Source organism: Panthera leo, chromosome A2 (assembly GCF_018350215.1).
Source record: "Panthera leo isolate Ple1 chromosome A2, P.leo_Ple1_pat1.1, whole genome shotgun sequence".
Taxonomy (NCBI): domain Eukaryota; kingdom Metazoa; phylum Chordata; class Mammalia; order Carnivora; family Felidae; genus Panthera; species Panthera leo.
This window is the reverse complement of record NC_056680.1, coordinates 35,844,502-35,860,284: the sequence shown is the minus strand read 5'-3', so window position 1 is coordinate 35,860,284 and position 15,783 is coordinate 35,844,502. Positions and strand designations below refer to the sequence as shown.

Below are 15,783 nucleotides of genomic sequence, written 5' to 3'. Positions count from 1 at the left end.
TAGTATTATATCAGGGGCATCTTTCCCAGTGGGTACATTTAGGGTTATTATTATTTTTTTGTGTGTATGGTTACATGATATTTGGTAGATGCTAGGGATATCCAACACATGCCTCAGTGCATGTATCATGTCCTGCCACCCCCCAATCATATTTCATGTGTTGCCATTTTTTTTTTTTTGCTACTTACTGAAACGCATTGAACATCCTTCCCACATACATGGGCCTTTATACACTCATCCCAGCTTTTCTGTAGGATGTATTCCTGTAAGTAGACTTTCTAAGTCATAGGTTATGTGCATGTTTAAATTGGAGACATACACAGGAGGAAATTTTATGGCATCTTCAAGAATATCCAAATGTTCTTCAACCTGAGACTAGAAAGAAGTCCTTCCCCTGTGGCAGATAATTTGAAGTTGAGGGATGTGGAAAAGAACCTTTTGGAGGTGGTCGTTACTGAATAATACATGATTTCCCTGAAAAGTCAGGATTGCTGTATTTTATTATTAAATTTTCCTTTCAAAGGTATCTTATTTTATCTGAAGTATTTTATCTCAAGAAACTGTCTCGAATCACTCTTTTAATTGCCCTTTATTTATTATTGAGCCAGAATAGGGACATTTCATTTTTGATGGTGTTGAGAAGGGCCTTTATTAGAATGGCATTGGAGAAACATCGAAGGGGAAAATTTTTTTTTATCACTACATCTAACAGTTCTCAATAACTTTGAAATAACTCTAATATGTGCAACATAAAAATTTCAAAATCTGAAAAAAGAATTGCTATAATGATAAAAAGACATGAGCATAATGTATAACCAACTGTAGACCTTGCATCTAATCCTACAATACATAGTTCTTATTTCTTTTGGCTGAATTTTTCAATCTAAGTTATACCATTTTTAAAGAAACTGATCTCCTTCCTTTAGCTGAGGGAGCATGTAATTAATTTCTACTTTGCAAAAATGGAATGCATTTGGTAAATGTACTAGAAAGACCTATTTCCCTCTGAGAGGCAATTGTGTGCAGAGGTTAAAAGCTTGGAATCTGGAAGCAAACCGACTGGTTAATCTCAACCCTGCAAACATACCAGCACTGCCATTTATGCAAACTACTTAAATTTGTTTCTCTGTTTCCTCATCTGTAAAATGGGGATAATGGTATCCCCTAGCTTATTAAGTTTGTGGGGTGTTAATAATTTTAAGTGCTTAAAAGCATGCCTGAGATGTAGGAAATATGCAAGATGCTATTATAATTATTATTACTCTTAATGTTAATGGGGAATTGTCACATGTTACTCTTTGGTCAATGAGGAGATCATTTCTTAGAAAAACGCTCATCGGGGTGGGGTGCCTGGGTGGCTCATTCGGTTAAGTGTCTGACTTCAGCTCAGGTCACGATCTTGCACTTTGTGTGTTCGAGCCCCGTGTCAGGCTCTGTGCTGTCAGCTTGGAGCCTGGAGCCTGCTTCAGAATCTGTGTGTCTCTCTTTACCCCTTCCCCTCTATCTGTCTCTCTCTCTCAAAAATAAACATTAAAAAAAAAAAAAAAAAAAGAAAAGAAAAGCATTCATCATAGTTTAATGTTAGGACTTCCAAAGCATTTTCTTGCTTTGAAATTTCTTCAGAAGTGTATTCCATTTACCCTGATGGTTTTTGCTTACTGAGCTACCCTAGTGTGTACAAATGGTGTCGTATGTCTGTGATTTGGATAGAAGACTCACAGGGAAAAAACCCCACACCAACTACCATTCAGAGATGTGAGTATAAGAACAGATAGGGTAGAAAAACCAAATGTTTTCGGCAGACTAAGAGTATAATTGTGGTGATTACTTCTTTTTTAAATAAAAATTTTTAATGCTTATTTTATTTTTGAGAGTGAAAGAGAGCACATGCGGGAGAGGGGCAGAGAGAAAGGGAGACACAGAATCCTAAGCAGGCTCCAGGCTCTGAGCTGTCAGCACAGAGCCCGGTGCAGGGCTCGAACTCACAGAATTGTGAGATCATGACCTGAGCTGAAGTCGGACCCTTAACTGACTGAGCTACCCAGGTGCCCCTTGTGGTGATTATTTTTGATGACATTCCATCAAATTAGGTATTTGCTCAGGCCCAAGATGAAAATCCGTGTTTCTTCTATGGATTTTTTGAGCTGGTTTAGCATCATTAGTTCTTAAGACTAACAAGCTTATTCGAGTATTTTGTTGCATTTTTAAAAAGCCATATTGCATCCTTCCATGGCCCTAACCTATTTTGTTTTCACTTTCAGAGCTCCTATGGATATGGTGACCTATTCTCTGACACATGGAGAGCATTTACGGATTATGATGTTATACATTTGAAAACTTATGATTCCAAAAGGGTACTGGAAACTTTCCTGAAATGTCTCTAAATAACAGTCATTACAGATGACTCACTCATCGAATAAATATTTAATACGAGTTTCTATTAGCTATTACCATTGATTTTTGACTTCGTAGTTGCTTTTTTTTTTATGACTAGAATAATTGTTTTTAACTAGGTAGCATTAAAAAACTTTTCCCTTTAACTTTTCCAAAATTATGATTTTCACTTGAGTGAAATAGTTTGCTGTTCAAAATATTTTAATGCAAAAAAGAGATTAATTAAAATTTGTTTTCTGTAATTTTAAGTACTATTTTGGTGTGGAGTGTGCAGATTGTGTTCTCTTACCTTGTACAATACCTTCATTCTTAGGTGTGTTTTAAAGAAGCTATTTTTTCCCTACTCCCCCGGATGCGATACGGGCTGTTCTATAATACCCCTTTGGTAAGCATGTCAACGGGTGTTAATATTCATATTTATACACTTATTCTGGATAGATTTTAAGATAAACGTTTATTTGTAACTTGAGAACATCCTAAATAGTACGGCAGAATGGCTCATTGTAACATGAATTATTGTTTTCATGTTAGATATCTGGCTGTCAGAACACGGGATTATTCAGGGCATTTTCCCAGCATGTGCTGCACAGACTGAACATCACACAGGAGGGCCCCAAGGTAAGGAGTACATTATAGGTTCTGACTTGGGCCTGACTTCACCCAAAATAAAAACCAATGGCACCTTTGCAGAAAAAGAAACCAGCGGAAGACAGTGTTTTCTGGGGTTAATAATTTCTTGCCTGGAGTGAGTGATCCAAAATCAAACGTCACCAGCCTATGACAGATAAATAAGGGACAGTGGAAGAATGTACTTTTTTCTCCATTCTCTTTCTCCTGTCTTTCTCCATATCTCCTTGCTCTTCCCCCAGTCCCCACCTAACCCACAAACCCCTGCTAAAAATTCCACCCAGCCAATCAAACAGAAGTGTAGTAAACAAGTTTTGTCTTCTGTGGCTAAAATGGATGCAGTGTTATTTCCTGAGGGAAGTCTGAAGGAATCAGGCTAAACAAGTACTCGTTCCCTAAATATATCCTGATTGAGTTTCATCGCTTTGTGAAAATCACATTTTAGGTTCTAGTATTCATTCATCTGTGCAGGCATATACAGCATTATTTTGCCTTTTCCTTTTGATGACAGGATGGAAGAATCCGAGTCACCATTCTTGCACGGAGTACAGAGTACCGGAAAATTCTAAACCAAAACGAGGTTAGTTTTTGGTATGCATTTTTAATACCATCATGTTGAATTTAACTTCCTGTAACTCATGTGCTTAATTTTTTTCACATTGCACTACATGCTTTGATTGGAAATTATTAGCTTTTAGCAAAGTTTGATGGCTATGCCCAGTTCATCTACTAGACTCCTACTGGGGGTCAGCAAACCACCAGTTGCCCAAACTAGCTTCGCCTTACTGTAAACGTTCACCTGCCACAACTCAGAGTGGAAACAGAGGCAGAAACTATCTCTTGTGTCCTGCCTTTACTGCCATAGATTGCCAGACATTCTGCCTCTGTACAAACTAGCGGCAAAAATGCAAGAGTATCTTTTGAGAGATGATTGATGGAGCGTGGCAATACTGTGGCATCCAGAGGCAGACTAAGTTAGAAGAGTCTCCATTCTTTTCATGACTGTGTGTCCTGGAAATTACTCACCTTTAGGTTTTGTACTTTATTTTGACAGCATCAGCTCTTAAATTATATTTAACTGAGATAAGATCACCGTGCAAGGCCCTTGCCTATAACACCCTGGTTGGCAGGTGTTCTCACAATAGTATGACTGAGTCCACAAAAATGTCTTGAGCACCTGCTATGTGTTGGGCTGTATACTAGGCCCTGGAGCTACCGTAGAGGACAAGACAAGTGAGATCCCTGCCCTCACGGAACTTATGCTCTCTGGGTGAGACAGACAAGAAATAAGTAAACAAGTCCCTAAGTAAGGTGATTTCAGGTAGTAGTAAGTGCCACAAAGGAAGTAAAACAAGGTGATGGGGTAGAGGGGCCAGAGATGCAGGAGGAAGGGGAAGCAGTCAGGTGAGATACCTGAAGAGGTGCTGTTGGGCAGAGACCTGATCGCTAAGAAGCCAGCCAAGGAGAGAGCCTCCCAGGCAGAAGCAGATGGCCTGTGATGTCCAGGCTTCAGGTGCTCCAGGAATGGAGAGATCACCAGGCGGCTGTAGCACAGCAGGAAAGGTGGGGGCGACCCTAGAAGAGGTCAGAGAAGTTGGGCAGGGGGTAGGGAGGTCCCATATCCTCTCAGCCTCATAGACCTAGCTGAGAAAACGAGCAGGTTCTATTCTGGTGTGGGAGAAACCACCGTGAAGTTTTGGGCAGGGTGAGGTAGGCAGAATACCAGGCCTCCTCCAGAAGATGCCCCCATCCGAATCCCTAGAACCTGTGACAAGATTAGGTTACGTGGCAGAGGGATGCTGAGTTTGTAGGTGAAATTAAGGTCGCTTGTCAGCTGGCCTGAAAGTGGGGAGATTACCCTGAATTATCCAGCAGGGCCTGATGGAATCACAAATGGGCTTTAAGCATTCTCCACCAGAGAACCATTGCCTCTGCCTGAAAGCTCTCTGCTTAGCTGGATTCTTCTGACTAAGCACATTTTAGTTCTGCACGTCCTTGAAAGTGGAAGAAGGAGACAGAATCCAGAAGGGAGTCATGAGGACAGAAGCAGGCCAGAGGGATGCCACATCCCTGGCCTTGAATATGGAGGAAGAGGCCCCGAGCCAAGGAATGCAATGGCTCCTAGAAGGTGGAAACGAATTCTCTCCTAGAGCCTCCAGAAGGAGCACAGCCCTGCAGACAGCCATCTGTCTCACTGTTGGACTGCTGTCCTGCACAACATTGAGTGGGTCAGTTGTGTTGCCGTGAGCTATAGAGTCTGTGGTAATTTGTTGTAGCAGCTAATAGAAAACGAATACACAGGCAGAGACACGAACTGGCTTATTCATTTATTTGTAAACCACTTTGGCTGCAAGAGTAGGAACAGGGGGTATCATTCATGCTGTCACTGTGACCCTGGGAAGAGTTTGGACGAAGGTGATGATAGCAGAGATGACAAAATAAATGGATTTAAGATCTGTCTCGGAGGTCGAGTCTGGGATACTTCCTGGCTGAATATGTAGGTGCTTGTTCAGTTAGGCCAGGTACTGAGGATCAAGGGTGAACTCCCGGGCTTTTAGCTTGATCAGGTCAGTGGAACTGAGGTGGGAAAAGCTCAGTAGGAGGGGGATGGGGGCAGGTTTGGATGGGTAAAATGTTTTACACAAATTAGTTTGGATGCCTAACAGGCTGATCAAAATTATGCAATTAGTGTCTTGAGATCCATATGGATTATGAACATACGCTGTAATGAGACATTGATTGTAAGTTGTGGGTGGAAGAAATGAGCAGTGTGTGTGTGTGTGTGTGTGTGTGTGTGTGTGTGTGTTTTAAAGACCCGGAAATGCAAATCTATCTGATACCATGTTGGGGTTGATGGATAGAACCCTTATGGACAGGCAGACCAGTAGTATATATTGGTAGAGGTAACACATATTGAGTGCTAATTATATGCCAAGAATATTACTCTATGTTCCCCATTGCTTCCCGCAAACTTGTGAGGTACATATTTTGTTATTATCCTCTGTTTTAGAAAAGAACACTGAGGCTTAAGCGATAAAAAAAAAACATGCTTGAGGTCACGCAGCTGGTGAGCAGAATAATGGAGGCGGGGGTGAGCTGAGGTGGTCAGAGTCTGAGCCTACTTCTGAACCAGAGACTGCCACTGCTCTAACACAAATAGATGTGACAGGAGGCCGTGTCGGGAAGGCTGGCGAAGGAACATCATCCATCCAGTGGAAAGGGGTGGTGCTGGGTGCTGCCGGTCAGCCGCCGACATGTTCACATCCGGTCACACAGATCGCCTGCACCATGTTGCCCAGAGGTGAGATCTGGAAGTTCAGATCTGAACTCTAAGCCAACGAGCACCCACTGGCTGCTTTTGTCTCAGTAATTGGCATCACTTGAGAAGGTAGCTACCAAGCAGAGAAGAAAGCACGTTCGACTCTACCTTGATTCGTGAATACATAATAAAACCCCCCATGCTCTCATTGGATGGTGGTTCCTGCAGTCCTGCCCAACCTCAAGGTCGAGAGAGCTCTGGCCACCTCCATGGTGTGACTAGAAATTGTGAACAAGAGCCTGTTTGCCAGGGGACCCTCTGAAACAAGTGATATGTTTTATGTGGACACATCTTATTACGGGACCCGGGCTCACGCCCTGGGATTAATTCCCTCCTGAAAAACGGATTCTAATCTATCCTCCCTCCTTCAGCTCCTTGACATAAGCAGCATATTTATGGGAGTTCAGGAGCTGTCTAGAGAGAGAAACTTCCATTCTATGTGTGTGTGTGCGTGCTTAACGGGGGTGGGGACTGGATGTAAATCCCTGTCTGTTGCTTTTAATACATGGGAGAGTACAGGGTACTGGCTGAGAACACAGGTTTGGGGGTCAGATGACCTAGATTTAGTTTTGGCTGTGCCATTTGCTAGCTGGGAGATTCTGGGAAAGGTCCTTAACATCTTTCAGCCTCTGTTGTATCATTTAAAAATAGGCATACGGGAGCACCTGGCTGGCTTGGTCGGTAGACCCTTAATCTCAGGGTTCTAAGTTTGGGCCCCATGCTGGATGTAGAAATTAATTAAAAATAAAATCTTTGGGGTGCCAGGGTGACTCGGTTAAGCATCCAGCTTTTGATTTCGGCTCATGTCATGATCTCAAGGTTCGTGACATCAAGCCCCACATCAGGCTCTGTGCCAAGTGGAACCTGCTTGGCATTCTTTCTCTTTATCTGTCTCTCCCTCTCTCCCACTTGAGCTCACATGCTCGCTCGCTCTCTCTCTTTCAAATAAATAAACATTAAAAAAATAAAATCTTTAATAAAAATAGGCATAAAAATATTTACTCAGTATGAGACTGTATGAGGATTAAGTGACATTCACCAAAGTACCGAGCAATGCCAGCACAATTGAAGGGATACTTTGGTTACCATTGCTGTCATAGGTCGGTTCAAGATGGCTTAATTGTGAGGGACAGAGAACCATGGCTGTGTTTCTGGTAATAGGTTAATCGTGCTTTGTTACTTTGTTTGCTAAGAGAATAATTGTTTTTTCTGTGTAGAAGTATTGAAAACATTTTTCTGCCAAGAATTTAGCGTTTTCAGAAGATAAGGTCCAAAACACAAGTGGTTTGTCTGAAGTGAGATAATGGGTAGGGAGAAAACTCTTAACATAAAACCTGGAACAAGGTAGGTGCCCAGCAAATACACATTGAGAAATTGAAGGAATAACTAGCAAGTAGTAACCATGGCCGTTAACGCCTACTGGCTTCTGTGCCACTTTGCTCTCATGAATTTTTTTTTTTTAACGTTTTGTATTTATTTTTGAGAAAGAGAGAGAGAGAGACAGAGTGCGAGCAGGGGAGGGGCAGAGAGAGAGGGAGACACAGAATCCAAAGCAGACTCCAGGCTCTGAGCTGTCAGCACACAGCCTGATGAGGGCTCAAACTCACAAACTGTGAGATCAGGACCTGAACCAAAGTCGGACACTTAACCTACTGAGACACCCAGGTGCCCCCCTCTCATGAATTTTCCGCTCTCAGCCCAATGACAACCCAGCACAGCAGGATTTTAGGGTGGTAGAACAATGTGACCAAGGGGTGAAATCTGCATTTGAATTCAGTTAAGGGTTAAAACACTAAACCTGAATGATATGTAATACCTGAAAAGTATTTTGTATGAAAAACAGAAATTTTAAGACTCAGAGGAAAATAAAACAGAAGAAAAAGAAAAAAAGAAATTCTAAATGTTTCTGTTTTTTCCCTAGCTGGTAAATGCACTGAAGACAGTATCTACACTTGAGGTTCGGATTGTCGATTACAAGTATAAGTAAGTGATACCTCACCCTTGAGCAGACACTGTCATCTTTGGCTTGGATGCATTAACAGGGGTCGAAGGATTTTTTCAAATGGTAGCTTTTGGCGCTGATAGACCAGGGAGGGACAGGCAGAAGCATCAGTGAGTGTAGCCAGCAGGGAAGGGCCCCAGGGCAGGAGAGGGCCCCTGGTGGTGATAGGGGTTGCACCAGGGCACAGGGGCAGTCACTTTTCAGCTCTGTGGGGTCCAATATTTCAACCCCATCTCATTTTTCAAGAGAAGTGAGGAACCGAGATTCTCATTTGAAATTTCTGTGTTTTTATTTATTATTATTATTATTATTATTATTATTATTATTATTATTATTATTTTAAATGTTTATTTTTGAGAGAGAGAGAGAGGGACAGAGTGTGAGTGAGGGTGGGGCAGAGAGAGAGAGAGGGAGACAGAGAAGCCAAAGCAGGCTCCAGGCTCCAAGCTGTCAGCACAGAGCCTGATGCGGTTCTTGAACCCACAAACTATGAGATCATGACCTTAGCTGAAGTCGGATGCTTAGCCTACTGAGCCACTCAGGCGCCCCTGACATTTCTGGATTTTTAAAAGTTGGCAACTAATTCTGAATTTAAAAAATATTACTGGCCTCATGTGTCCTTCTAGTTGCCACATTTCAACTCTTGACCTAAAATTAGTTATATGGGAATAATTTGAGTGTCGTAGAATAATATGAGTTTTCTAAAAAATATTAAAAAGTATTTATACTTCTTTTAAAATTCCAACAGAAGTAAAAGGCTTAGAAAGACACAATATGCCTCGCATTTACTGTCTAGGTAATCCCTGTTGATAGAAAAAACAATGATGCTGTAAAATAGATGTTCCTGGTTGGAAAAGTCAAGCAGTATTGAAAAAAGCGCAAAAGGAAAGGTGAAAACTCTCCTCCATTTGCCCCACTCACAGTCACTGTCTTGTTTTCCAAATTAAACACTATAAAGAGTTTCTATGTTAAAAAAAAAAAAAAAAAGCATACGTATACCAGCATATGAATGTCTATAATAGGTTAGAAGCCAGTAAGAGGCGCATCTGTCTGGCTCAGTCGGTAGAGCATGTGACTCTTGACTTCCAGGTCGTTGAGCTCAAGCTCCATGTTGGGTGTGGAGGAGACTACTTTAAAAAAAAAAACAAACTTACCAGTGAGCATGGGATTTCCACACCTTATTCACCATGCATGCGTTCACTGATACAATGAATCTTTATGGTGTGTCTGCCATGAGCTGGGCACAGCCTTTGAAATAGGAATCCAGATATGGAGGATGGCATGGCTCTTGTCTTCAGCACCGTAGACAATGAATACAAATACACAGCAATCTTAAGAACAGCTACGATTTGTTGAGACTTACTGTTATGCTTCGCTTGCTTTATCTCAGTTCTCCCTCTGGTCTTACGAAGTTGGCAAAACTATTACTGTTTTACAAATTACACTGTGCAGTGGTGACTACCATCATTGCCACAGGAAGGAAGAAGAGGGCCGGACGTCAGGCTGCAGGAACTGGGGAGGCTCCGTTGTTGACTGGCTTTTAAGAAACCGTGCCCCGTGCAGGTTTCCCAGCTGAAGGAGGAACGGCAGTAAATTCAGACATTGCCAATCTGAGGGAAGCGTTACTAACATAATAGATGGAGCTTTGCCTCCTTATCCTCAGACATTTTCCACACCGGCTGACTCCAGGGTCATTCCTACCTGGGCAAATACGCACCCTTCCTGTGGCATCAGTTGGCATTCCTTGAGAAACTGAGGCACGTGTACCTCGTGTGAAGCACACGCATGGTGCCCTTGGCTTCTTTCTCTGTGTGGAATGTGGGGTTTTCATTTACTTCGAGAGGAAGCTCTTTAAAGAGGAGAAGCTGGAAAAATAAAAATAAAAATAAAATAATAAAGAGGAGAAGCTGGGATTTCACATTCTCTTCTTAAATCCAAAATAATCTTGGTAATTTTTTCTTCCTTTCTTTTTTTTTTTTTTTACTTTGGGTAAGAGGGAATGGGAGGTCTAATTCCATTATGTATATTCAGAATGTTATACTTACTGTAGCCTCACTTCAGTGGACTTTATTGGCACTGACTTTCAGTTCAGAGTTTGCATATCTTTTAGGGTCTGGAATTCCAAGGACACTTTAACGATCTTGATGTGCATAAAATTTGAGGATTAGTCTGTTGCAAAGGCAGGACAATGCCCTCGTGGTATCTGAGATAATTTTAGGTATACCCAGATGGCATTGAATGAACTCCAGTCTCACAAGGAGAATTTATTTTACAAAAAAACGTCCTTTTGTTATCTTAAGGAACTAGTTTTCAGCTTGATGCTAGTATAACATAACATCTCTGTAGTGCCTGCTAATTTCCTTTTTTCTTAAAGAAAGAGCAGGCCTTCGGCTCACAGCTCTTCCTTCAATAGTACCTACCTAGATTTGAAACTTTTTCATTTGATTGTATCCGTCTTTACAGTTTTGTTTGTCATGCACTACTGGTTTTTCATTTAAGACAGCTCTCAAAGTTTCCTTCTAAAATAAATGCACTTAGGGGCTCCTGCCTGGCTCGGTAGGGACAGCTGACGGCTCTTGATCTCAGGGTTGTGAGTTTGAGCCCCACGTTGTATAGAGATTACTTAAAAATAAAATCTTTAAAAAAAAAATACATTTAAGTTTTTTTTTTTTTTAAGTGAGCTTACTTAGAAAACAATGTTAAATTACTAAATAATTAACTTATTAATTATTGGAGTAGGCTTGGACTTGGCAAAAAGCCATAGTGGCATGTGATTTAAATTGGGAAAGGCACTTGTATGAATACTGTTACCATGAGTCAGGAGCTAACTCAACCCAACAGTCTCTCTCTTCTCCCCTCTGTCTTCTTTTGTTCTATGTGTTCACAGGGAACTTGGGTTTTTAGATCAGCTGAGGATCAGTCATAACACGGACATATTTATCGGAATGCATGGAGCTGGTCTTACCCATTTACTCTTCCTTCCAGACTGGGCTGCTGTCTTTGAACTGTAAGTGTTTGGAGACAACTTGTACACTGAGGCCACAAATAATGCTTTTTGTGCATGGCTGAGACTGCCATTCAGAGCTTCAAAAGGTGGAATACTTTTTTAAAAAAATTTTTTATGTTTATTTATTTTTGAGAGCAAGAGAGACAGAACGTGGGTTGGGGAGGGGCAGAGAGAGAGGGAGACCCAAAATCCGAAGCAGGCTCCAGGCTCCAAACTGTCAGCACTGTGCCTAACACAAGGCTTGCACCCACGGATCTCGAGATCATGACCTGGGCTGAAGTCGGACACTCAAAGACTGAGCTACCCAGATGCCCCCAAAAGGCAGAATACTTAATCATTACCAGAAAGTCACATCATACAGGCATCTAGAGAGAAAACAGACCTAAAACTAAATATGTGAAGTCTGTAGCTGCCATTACAGTTAGCAAGCAAACAATCTTTCTCTCTCCATCTCGGTATGATGTGGGAAATGGGAGTCTGTGACTTCCTTCCTGAAAGCTCGTTGCTGTGTCCTTCTCAGACTGGGACCATCTCTCTACACTCTTTGCCATCATGCTGATAAAAAGGAACCTGTATACTGCATACCTGTGTTCATGGCACCCTTATTCACGGCAGCCAAGATGTGGAAGCCACCGAAACGTCCATCAGCGGATGAATGCATAAACAAAATGTGGAAATGTGGGTATATCTGTATATCTCCAGTAGAGCATTACTCAGCCTTTAAAAAGAAGGAAATCCTGTCACGTGTTACAACACGGATGATCCTTGAGGACATTATGTTCAGCTAAATAAACCACTCCCTGAAGGACACATATGGTGTGATTTCACTTATGTGAGGTACCCAGAGTAGTGACATTCACAGAGACAGAGTAGAATGGTGGTTGCCTGGAGCCCACAGGGGAGAGAAAAATGAAGAGTTCGTATTGAATGGAGTCACGTTTCAGATTTGCAAGATGGGGAATTTCTGGAGAATGGTTGCATCGTGTGAGTGAGTGCACTTAGCACTACTGAGCTGTGTGCTTAAAAATGGTTATGATGGTAAATTCCATGTTAAGTGTTTTCTACCACAGTTAAAAAGAGAGCGAGTTCAAGCACCTGTTTGTCTCATGAAGAGCACAGCTCCAAAGCACAGGCCTACCATGTTGCCTGCTGCTCACTGATTCTATACTCAGGGAAAGCGAGGCCTCAAGAGGACAGTGATTTTCCTGGGGTGCTCCTCTAACTGGGTGGGCGATGATAGAGACATGGCGTTCTCCCCCTTAGTGATTCTGCTGTAGACACCACGCCCCATCTTTAGTTCTGGGCATGCCAACAGTGGCTACTGTTCCCCCATTTCGCTCTTTGTGTCTGTATACCTAGATGTTATGGTTTCACTTTAAAAACCACTTCATTCAGTATTTGAATGAGAGACCATCTAGGAAAAAAAATTGTGAAGTTCCAACAGTTTGCAAAAATATTTGAAATACAGATACATTAGAGAAATAGCCAGATAATTATGGATTCTATCTGAATGCTTCATTTCTCCCAAAGAGAGGGAGAGAAAGAAGAAAGGAAGAGGTGGTTGATAGTGCTCAGGCAGGCCTTGTTGCTCAGCTGACTAGGTTTCCATTTCTGCTTCCCTAGCTATGTGCCCTTGGATGTGTTACTCCCCTAAGTCCACTTCCATGTGTGTAGACTGGATATTAGGAGATAATATCAAGTCCACAGTCAGTCGGCCCTCTTGATAGACTTTAGTTCCCTGCATTCCTTGATCCTCTTTGGATATTTTAAAGTTAAGGGGCACCTGGGTAGCTCAGTCGGTTGAACGTCCGACTTCGGCTCAGGTCATGATTTCAGTTAGTGAGTTCGAGCCCCCGTCGGGCTCTGTGCTGACAGCTTGGAGCCTGGAGCCTGCTTCGGATTCTGTGTCTCCTTCTCTCTCTGCCGCTCCCCAACTTGTGCTCTGTCTCTCTATGTCTCTCAAAAATAAATGTATAAAAAATTTAAAAATAAAGTTAAAGTAGTTCACTTATGAAGATATTTAAAAAATAATCTCCATCAATCTTGTGTACTGTTTGCACGACCTTTTGCAGGAACATATTTGGGAGGTGTGTTATTCCCCAGACAGGTGTTGATTTGGCAAAACGCCTGGACACAAGTCTCATGTGTGGGTGCCCTTGTGCCCTTAGGTACAACTGTGGAGATGAGCGCTGCTACTTAGACCTGGCCAGGCTCAGAGGGATCCATTACATCACTTGGCGAAGGCAGAATAAAGTCTTTCCTCAGGATAAGGTAAAGTTCAGTGACAAAACTCACCTCTTTTTTTTCATTTTAATTGGTTTAAAGTGTCTGATTAATATGAAAAACTGTCCTTAAACTTCAGTCCAGAGATAAACTGTCCTCCGAAAATAGTGAGTTGTATTTTATATTTGCAAGTTGGGAGAAGGGAAATTAATCACTCCCTATCTTTATGTTGAGAAGACAACTTTGTGAAATTTGAGCCTCGAAAGATCTTTTAAATTATATACAGGAGAGATCAGCAAACTATAGACTGCTGGGGCCAAATCTAGCCCACCCCCTGTTTTTATAAATAAAGTTTTATTGGGACAGTCTCGCTTCTCTGTTTCCATGTCATCTTTGGCTGCTTGTGCATTTCACTGGTGGAGTTGAGTAATTGTAACAGATACTGTTTGGCCCACAGAGCTGGAAAGATGTGTTACCCGGCTCTGTACTGAAAAAAAATTGCCAGTTTCTGATGCAGAGCATAAATTAAAATGGTTGCCTTGGCCAAAGTAAAATAATTATGTTCCTATTCCGAAAACCATGTCATTAGTGACTTACAGCTCTGTGATTGTTTGTTTTTGCAGGGCCACCACCCGACTCTGGGGGAACATCCAAAGTTTACCAACTACTCTTTCGATGTAGAAGAATTCATGTACCTTGTCCTTCAGGCGGCAGACCACGTATTACAACACCCGAAATGGCCGTTTAAGAAAAAACGTGATGAGCTATAAATGTGCCAAGTCTGTTTATAAAAGTCTGTTTGTTTAAACATTCCACCACCCAGGCTCTCACAGTTAAATAAGTAAAACAACTAGTTATCTCCTAACCCCAAATTACCTTTTCTGGACCAAAACATGCCTTCAGGATATTACTTACATGTTTTAGAGTCTTTAACTGTTTCCCATGATTTTCGTGTCATAGCTATTTATCAAGATACTATTTTTGCACTGAAAACTTTACTTTTTATAGTTTAAAAATAAGGCATGGGCTCGCTGATGTATTTGAGTTTCTTAGGTATACCAAAGTTGTCAACCTTTTTGGCTTTAGAATTTGTAAATGTTTTTGCAGATGACAATGGGATTATAATTCTAGTGGCTTCCAATGTGTTTCTGATATATTTAAGTAAATTCACAGCAGCTTTTTTTATTTGCCAAAATCTGTTCACGACACTTTGTGGTAGGAAAGGAAAACAACATACTACACACACACACACACCGTTGTGATTCTCAGCACCAGGCTATAGGTAGCCTACTCCATGTCAGAGATCAAACAATGTTCTACCCAGGTCTGTTTTACTCTCTCAGAGTCCAAAGTATCTCCCACAGAATTCTCTGCTCTATCTTTTTAATAAACTCCAGGCTACATGCACCAAGAACCTCAATAAACCATGCCGTTGCATCAATTAATATTCCCATATTTCATATGCAAATCATGTTTTCCCCAAATGCACCAACTACATATGATAAAAATAAATTAGACCATCCGTTAGGACTGCTTTGGATACCTTCTAGCTGGTGGCCACTAATTCCTTCTTAGCCCTGGAGAGCAGTTAGGTTGAATTTCTGTATCACATGGTGGTTTCGGTGCAGGTATTCGTGACTGCACACGCCTGTGTGATGCTTCTGTCTCCTTTTGCACGGGAGTGTTTCCCTTTGAGCTTGCAGACTCCAGATTAGCTACATGAAGAGACTTTTTCCCTATCAAAAACAAAAACCAAAAAAAAAAAAAAAAAAAGTAAAGACACATGTGAATTCTCCATTTCAAAATGAAAAAGCAGCCCATGAGAAAGTGCTGTTGATTAAAAAGAATATCTGAAATGCAGTCCCACTCTCTGGGATTAATTTCTTACTGTTTATGAACTTTCAATCCAGGGGTCAGAAACCATGGATTTAATTTACTGCGAAATGTGAAGTTTACATTTTATTAACACTTGAGAAATCTAATTTAGAGATGAATGACTTCTATTTTTTAAAGTAGATGATTAACAGGGCTGAAGATTTTTTTAAAAAAACATTTTAGCATTGTAAAAAAAAAAAAAAGAGTAGGCAACAGAGTAGTAACTTGAGAAACCCAAAATATTTTTTTATATGGACCTTTACAGAACAAGTTTGCTGACCCCTGCTTTAAAGGTTTATGAACAGTCTTCCAGAGTTTAGGGATATTTATTAAAAT

General features: G+C 41.3%; 1 protein-coding gene across 1 annotated transcript in view; it reads left to right on the top strand.

Annotated features, from left to right (window-relative positions):
* Positions 1–15,123, top strand: part of EOGT (EGF domain specific O-linked N-acetylglucosamine transferase) — a 36,044-nt gene extending 20,921 nt beyond the window's left edge. The window contains exons 10-17 of the mRNA XM_042929943.1: positions 2,262–2,354; positions 2,708–2,779; positions 2,926–3,012; positions 3,533–3,601; positions 8,262–8,323; positions 11,230–11,349; positions 13,518–13,620; positions 14,196–15,123. Of these exons, the coding sequence (XP_042785877.1) occupies positions 2,262–2,354; positions 2,708–2,779; positions 2,926–3,012; positions 3,533–3,601; positions 8,262–8,323; positions 11,230–11,349; positions 13,518–13,620; positions 14,196–14,342 (753 nt within the window). The 3' untranslated portion in view covers positions 14,343–15,123. The remainder of the gene's footprint in view (positions 1–2,261; positions 2,355–2,707; positions 2,780–2,925; positions 3,013–3,532; positions 3,602–8,261; positions 8,324–11,229; positions 11,350–13,517; positions 13,621–14,195) is intronic.
* Positions 15,124–15,783: the final 660 nt, after the last annotated feature.